The sequence below is a fragment of the Crocodylus porosus genome, unplaced genomic scaffold (assembly GCF_001723895.1).
Source record: "Crocodylus porosus isolate Cpor-Errol unplaced genomic scaffold, CroPor_comp1, whole genome shotgun sequence".
NCBI classification, from domain to species: domain Eukaryota; kingdom Metazoa; phylum Chordata; order Crocodylia; family Crocodylidae; genus Crocodylus; species Crocodylus porosus.
In genome coordinates this window covers 80,718,536-80,725,988 of record NW_017728886.1, presented here as the reverse complement: position 1 = coordinate 80,725,988, position 7,453 = coordinate 80,718,536, and the positions used below count along the sequence as shown (strand labels likewise).

General features: G+C 45.2%; 1 protein-coding gene across 1 annotated transcript in view; it reads left to right on the top strand.

The window, feature by feature from the left end:
- LOC109311735 (transmembrane channel-like protein 2) overlaps positions 1–7,453 on the top strand; it is a 59,281-nt gene that overhangs the window by 20,795 nt on the left and 31,033 nt on the right. Inside the window, exons 8-9 of the mRNA XM_019537541.1 lie at positions 3,006–3,148; positions 6,476–6,623. Coding sequence (XP_019393086.1) covers positions 3,006–3,148; positions 6,476–6,623 — 291 coding nt within the window. The remainder of the gene's footprint in view (positions 1–3,005; positions 3,149–6,475; positions 6,624–7,453) is intronic.

Genomic DNA, 7,453 nt, shown 5'->3' with positions numbered 1-7,453 from the left:
GCCCATAGACTTCTTGAGTCAGGTAGAGGTCATCCACGTACGAGAGAAAGCTTTGCGACTGCTCGGATTTTGCTGAGTGATCTTCCCACAAGATGTCCGGGTAATTGAAGTCACCCATGACAACCAAGGTCCTGGAGCAATTTAATAAGGATTAAACCCTGTGACACATACAGGCACCCTAAAAGTACTTTTATCCATATAGCCCTGGAAACAAAAGTCCTATATATCTCCATGCATAACTTCTTTGATGAAAATGAGAAGTTGAACTATTAATTTCATTTGCAACAAGAATTTTATAACAGAAATAATACTCCATCTAGAAATGAACAGAATTTACTTTGGTTGGGTTTTTATATATGATGTCTCCAATCAGGCAAGGAAAGGTTCTGGATAAATAAAGGAAGCCTAAGAGTTCTGCATCTTAAAAATGAAAGAAACGCAGAAGCCAATTACATGTAAGCAAACATAAAAGAAATTTGTTGCAAATCAAAAATGGATGTGTGTTTATTTAAGGTATCTAATTTCTATATGTAACATCAAGGAAGTCTGATATGGGAAAAGGTCATACCCCTAACCCTAATCCTAACCCTCACCAGGCCTCATCCCCTGCCTGCTCCCCCAGTCCCTCCTGAGTGCCCCCGAACCCCGCCCAATCTCCCACCCCCCACCTCCCATGGCTGCCTCGCCCACCCCCAGCTCTTTAAAAAACAAAAAAAAGGCCCCACTCACCAGATGCTGCCAGGCAGGGGAGTGATCCCCACTGTCCCTCACTGCTCCGTGCTGTAGGGAGGGCTCCGCTATGAGCCTCCATTCCTTACCCACTCTCCCAGCCCCACCCCATGGCTGCCCTGCCCAGCCCCAGCTCCCGGTTCTTTAAAAAAAAAAAAAAGCCCCCCCTTACCAGCTGCTGCAGTGGTCTCAGGGCTTCTGGAGGCTCATAGCAGAGCCCCCCACACAGCACAGGGCAGTGGGGGGTAGTGGGGCTCACCCACCTGCTTCGCAGGAGCCTAGTGAGTGTGGGGCTTTTCTTCTTCTTTTTTTTTTTTTTTAAAGAGCTGGAAGCTGGGGCTGGTGGGGCTGCCATGGGGGGGAGGGGGCTGGGAGAGTGGGCAGGGTTTGGGGGGCAGTGGGGATCACCCCCTCTGCCTGGCAGCAGCTGGTGAGTGGGGGCTTTTTATTTATTTTTTAAAGTGCTGGGAGCTGGGGCAGGGTGGGGCAGCCATTGATGGGCTGGGAGAGCGAGCAGGGGATGGGGCCTGTCTAATTTGGAGATTCGGACGATTTGGAAGTGGCCAAATCTCTGAATCAGATTCAGCCAAATCAATTTGGGACAGTGATTTGAATCACCGAATCAAATCACTGTCCCCTTAATTGGCTGAATTGGAATCAGAAACAAATATTAGCTGCTTCACACAGGCCCAATGAATACCAACAAGTAGGTTACATAATTGATGACAGCAGTAAAAAACAATACATCTCATTTGGACTTCAGACACAATATCTTATTTCACAGATGGAAAATAAAGAGCATACTGCATTATGTTTGGTAGACTATACCTTTTAGTCCTTACAGTATTATAAACTAGATAGACGGAAGAATAGGACTCCAACCTGAAAACAGTCTTTCTAATAAATACCAGAATTGTCCTCTTCATATTTTATAAGGTTTTTTTCTTTACTCCTCCCCAAAGCACACTATATAATCTGCTACAATTTCCAAGTTTCTGTGTTTCTGCCATACAGCTGCTGTGCTGCTGGCAGTAGACTGAATAGCTGCTCAGTAATTCCAGAGAAAAGTGAACGATCACTTTGCACCTCCAACATAAGGTTTAAATTTACAGTGTTTACACCACTGGAAATCATACAAAAATAATAATGCATCCTACATTATGCGTTAAATTAGTAGAAGCGTTACATAAATAAGGAAGTGTTTAAATAGCAACTTAATAAGTACATTTCACCTGGGCATTTACATAGGGCTGGAAATTGGTCTGGCATATAGCCTCACATATGGCCTTCAAGTGATGCCTTTACGTTGGTTTCTCCAAATGGCCGATCAGAACAGGGGAGGCTTCCAAGAATGTCATAACCCTGTTGCTTCAGTAAACTGTAAATAGGCAGCAAGAGGGCAAAATGCAAATCAGAAGAGAAACACAGCATGCTGTAATACACATCAATTCAGATGAGATTACAGAAAAATGGAGAGGGATCCATCAGTGTTCTGAGAAATAAAATGAATGTCTATGTACTTCATGAATGTTCACTCATATGTGTGTGCACATGTGCATGTATATGCAACAAAACACAGCTCCACCTCAGAAGAGGGAGATGATTTTCCATCAGAGATCTGTTTTCTATGAGAAAGGTTAAAGATAATTGACTTTGGTCTTTTCCATTACAAGCAGTGGACCATAAAAGAAATGAATCTCTAATGGTTTAGAAGTGCTTCATTGTCCAATTAGAATAAATCATTTTGTACTGGTTTGATAAGACCTGGAGAATGCAAAGGTTGTCTACATCAGATTTACCATAGTGTTTGAGATATTTGGGAGTTTAGTCCTGGGGTTTGTAACTAATATGGTAAGTTTGTAACTAATATGGTAAGTTTTATTAATTGTAACAAAAGAGAGGTTTAAGACAAGGAGCAGATTGTGATGCCCAGGTGAAAAGTTAGATATCGGTGAAGGGGCAAATTCAGTTTAGACTGCACATTTCACTTTCTCATCAGCTTCCCTTCACCTTGAGAGATTCTTCCAGTAAGTGGAAGAGCTAAGAGCATATTATCAAAGGCATTTCAGAATGACAGAAAAGTAAATACAGAGGACATACAGAGGACACACAACTAAAAAACACAATCCATTTGTCTCTCCTTTTTCACTCAACAACGTCTACAAAATATATATATGTATTTTGAAATAAACACGATGTTGTGACCTTTCTTCTACAGAAAAATGCACATAACTTTGACTGGAGATCTAACTTTGGTGTTTTGTATGTTTCACCAGGGGTATATCAAGTACTCTGCTCTTTTTTATGGCTACTACAACAACCAACGGACAATTGGATGGTTAAAATACAGGCTGCCAATGGCATATTTCATGGTTGGAATTAGTGTATTTGGCTATAGCTTGGTGGTTGTTATAAGAACGTAAGTGAAGTTCTTCAGGGGTTTTTTCTTTTCTTTTTCTTTGACATTCATACAAACCTCTGTTGCATTTCAACTCTCCCCTCTATGGAACCTTGTTCACATAGCAAATTCTTGTATTGACTTGGCACTCTCAGTCCAGTTTTTCTGTGGATCATGATCCATGTGACAAAAGCCATCCCAGTTGCCAACAAAAGCCCTTGTATGGCAGCTTGAGCAGAGACAACAAGGACAGAATTTGGAGACTGGAGGCTTCTTCTCCAGAGTATGTCTGGGACATAATGGGTCATTATTGAAAACCTTGCACTGCAGCAGTCTGCATAAAATCCAGAAGTTCATTTTCAGGGCACTCCCTACCCCCCCCCCGACGTACGTGTGTGTGTGTGTGTGTGTGTGTGAGAGAGAGAATAGTACGTGGGGAAGAACCATGAAACATGAAGTCCTTGATTTTATGCAGACAGCTTCAGTGCTGCTGCTGCTGTGTGTGTATATACATGCAGTTATTACATTAATTTGAGTGTGTCGTGGTGTGTGTATACACACACATACATGCATACATTGTAATAATAGCAATTAACAATTGCACATCTGGAAACTTCTATTATTTTAATAACCTTGAGAGAGACTTGGGATTAGGGTCATTTAGTCCATCTAACTGTGCTAGTTCATGATGATCCTTGGAACTAAGCCCGTAGCTATTTTACCTACTGCATTCCCTCCCCCAAACACCTCATGCCTTGACTTTAATGTCTGCTAAGTCAAATGATATAAGGTCCTGCCCTATCCCCTTTGTTTTCCCCCAAAATGGACATTTCTAAGGAGGAATTACAGCAAGTGGCTGTGACACTACATAACAGGTGAAGTGGGAGTATTTAAGAGAATCCTGATTACACTGAGGTCTATTTCCACAATCCTGGCACTTTAAATGCTTCCATAAAAAGCAACAAGAGTTGCTGCTGTGAATAAGAGTACAGATCAGATCCAAACACTTAAGTATTGCAGAAACAGCCTCAAACCAGTGTGAACTATATAGAATAATAATGCTTTGCACTAATCTAATGACTTTGTAGTCAAGGATCTCAAAGCATTTCAGAGGAATTTAATTTAGGCTCCCAAACCATCTATGAAACAGATAATATTGCTCTCACTTTTCCCTTTACAGAAACCGAGGAAAAGGAAGCTTAAGTAACTTGCATAAGGTCACAGTGAAAGTGTATACAAATCAAGGGATAGACCTTCTATCTTTTGGCAATGCTCTATATGTCATAAATGTGAGACCATCCTTCCTCACAATAGGAAAGGGTACACAAAATTCATTTTTATTTTTATTGAAACAGGCCCGTTGATCTTCATTGCACTTAAAATATTGAGGCTTTTGTTGAAGTGGGACGTAAGGCTTTGCTATACATTTGCCATGAAAATGCAAAATCAGTACTCTTATCTCTGCTTGAGGAATTTATGCTGGAAAATTGAATGGCAGTTTAAAAAATATTTTGGGATCAAACATGAAAGAGGAGCCAATCGAACACACATCTGTTCATGAACTGATTCTTTGGTTTCCTACAACTTCTTTAATCCAGCATTGTTTAGCCACTGATTCTCACTGGAATATTGTGTCGCTAGTATATCAGACAGCACCTGAGATTTGATTTTTTTTGAGTTAAATAACATGCTAAGAAGAGCTACTATTATTATGATTCATTATGAGTATTACCAAAGGAATTAGGAGCCATACTTACAGAACAAGACCCTATTCTCCTAGATATTGTATGACCAACTCCTCTCCTTTTCCACTTTGCTGAGGGTACTGTGAACCAATTAAACAGTAATGTATCCTTTTGTGATGAACAATTATTTTTCTCTTACATATGAAACCAGTCCTTCTTAAAAATAGCTGTCACAACTAGAGCCTCAGATCACAACCATCTTTATTTCTATACTAGCAAATTACCTGTCATGAATGATGGGGGGTGGGGGGAATGGAGCACTACACCCCAGCACCCCGTAGGGCTGCCACTCTGCCTCTGGCCCTGTACACCCCCCTTGTACACAGTCCCTTGCGTCTGGGACTGTGGGCCCCCCCACCCCCTACCACTCCCAGTGCAGCCCTGTGTGCCCTCCCCACCCCCTGCTGCTCCACCCTGCCCTGCCACCAGCTCTCAGGAATGGGTAGGGAGGGGAGTTTGCACACAGTGGTGGCTGCCAACACCCAGTGCCCTGTGCTGTGTCCAGCTGCACAGAACAGTCCCCCCTCCCTCTCTCCTTCCTCTCTCCCCACTGCCTCACCCTCTCTGCTGGCTGTTGTCAGAGCTGGGCGGCAGCAGCATTGGTAGAGGGGGTGGGGGCGTGGCGATGGCGGGGGGATGCTGCCACCGGAAACCACCCCCCATTCACCATCCCGTTCCTCTCCCTCCCTCCCTTCCTCCCCAACACGTCCCCCTCCCTAAGGGGGGAAGGGTGGGGACGAAGTGCCACTACCCACCATGCTGCACTGCCACCTGCCAGGAGCAGGGAGGGGGGAAGCTTGCTCTGGTGTCCCCGCTGCCAGCACCCCACACCACTGCTGCTTCCAAGGGGAGGCCTGCCCCCCATCCTGACCCTGCTCCTTGGAGGTGGCAGTGGTGCATGGTGCTTCTGGAATGACACTGGCCTCATCCCCTCGCTCTGTCCCCTCCATCATAGTGGCACTCTGCTGTGCCAGTCCGCATCCCTTGCATCCCCCTCTGCCGGAGACGGAGTGCTGCCATGATGGCAGGGATGAAGCTGGCCAATGCCACTGCTGCCTTCAAGGAGCATGGCTGGGTTGGGGGGGGGGGGCAAGGACATCCCTTGGATGTGGCGATGACACCAGAGCAGGGGGATAAGGCCAGTGCTGCACTGCAAGCACGCCATGCTGCTGCCACCTCCAAGAAGCAGGGTGGGGGGACAAAGCCAGCATTGCTCCTCCCCTCCCCTCACCCCCAGCACTCTGCTATGCCAGTCTGTCCCTGCTGTCCCTCTCGGCCTCCGAAGTGTAGGGCTGGGGGAGGCAGGTTTAGGGTTAAGGCCCATTGTCATGGTGATGCTCCTCTGTGTGTGTGTGTATGTGTGTGTGTGTGTATGTGTGTGCATATATATATATATATATATTATATATATATATATCTGTGCAGAGCACTCTGATTGGTTGTTTCAGTCAACATTGTTATTGGCTGCCAAGACAACCAATCACAGTGCTCATAAAATGTTATGGGCAGACAGACTAAAGCTTTTATTATATTAGAATACATATATCTAGTGGCTGCTTAACCTGTTACAGACCAACACATTACAATTTGTATCCTCATGCAGGATGGCCCGCAATGCCAATGAAAGCACAGGTGATGGGGATGACAATGATTTCATTTTCAGCTGGAAAATGTTCACTAGTTGGGACTACCTCATTGGCAACCCAGAGACAGCTGACAACAAGTTTGCATCTATCACAACCAGCTTCAAGGTAAATGACATATTTCCTTGACAGGGAGCCTCATGCTTCTAGACATGCTGCTAGAATCTAGCTTAGCAGATTTTCAAAAGGAAAAAAAATACTTGGAATACTTATATGCCATCTCAAGGACAATTTAGGATGACATAATTCAACCTATTCTAGGCAATATACACTTGGTTGAACTCATATGCGTAGTTAAGAGATGTACCACCTTTATAGAATTGCTAGTTAATAGAATCAGCTGCTTATTTGAATCAGTATGGGAAAACCAAAACCATTTATATATTATTACACATAAAAATCACTCATATTAGAATCACAATTTTTGGTTTTTGGAATCATTTTACCAGAGAAGCCCTGGGATTTTGCAGTTTTGTGAGAAACCCTCTGTAGGCTGGCAGAGTTCCAGCCTGGAGGGAGCAGGAGGAGGGCGGTCAGGCAGGGGGTGCCATGTGCATGTACATGCACGTGTCCTTAGTCAGCTTGGAGAGCAGCTCCAGCAGGTAAGGGGGGGGGGGAGAATTGAGCCCTCTTAGGGAGGGATGGAGGGAGGGGGTTGGGCAGGACTGGGGAGTGGGAAGGGGCTGCAGGCAGTTTGACTGGGGGCAGGGGCCAGGCTCCCTGGCAACGTGCCCCCTGCATGCACAGGTCTGGGGACATGGGTCTTCCCCTGCCACTCCAGGAGTGTGTGCCATGCTAGGGACCTGGCCCCACCCCCTGTGCCAGAGCCCGCAGCGGGCAGCAGCATGTGGAGAGCTGGGCTCTACTCCACTGCAGCAGCCACCACTAGAGGAAGGGGGCTGTGGACCTGGGTCCCTGGTCTTGTAACCCTAGCAGTT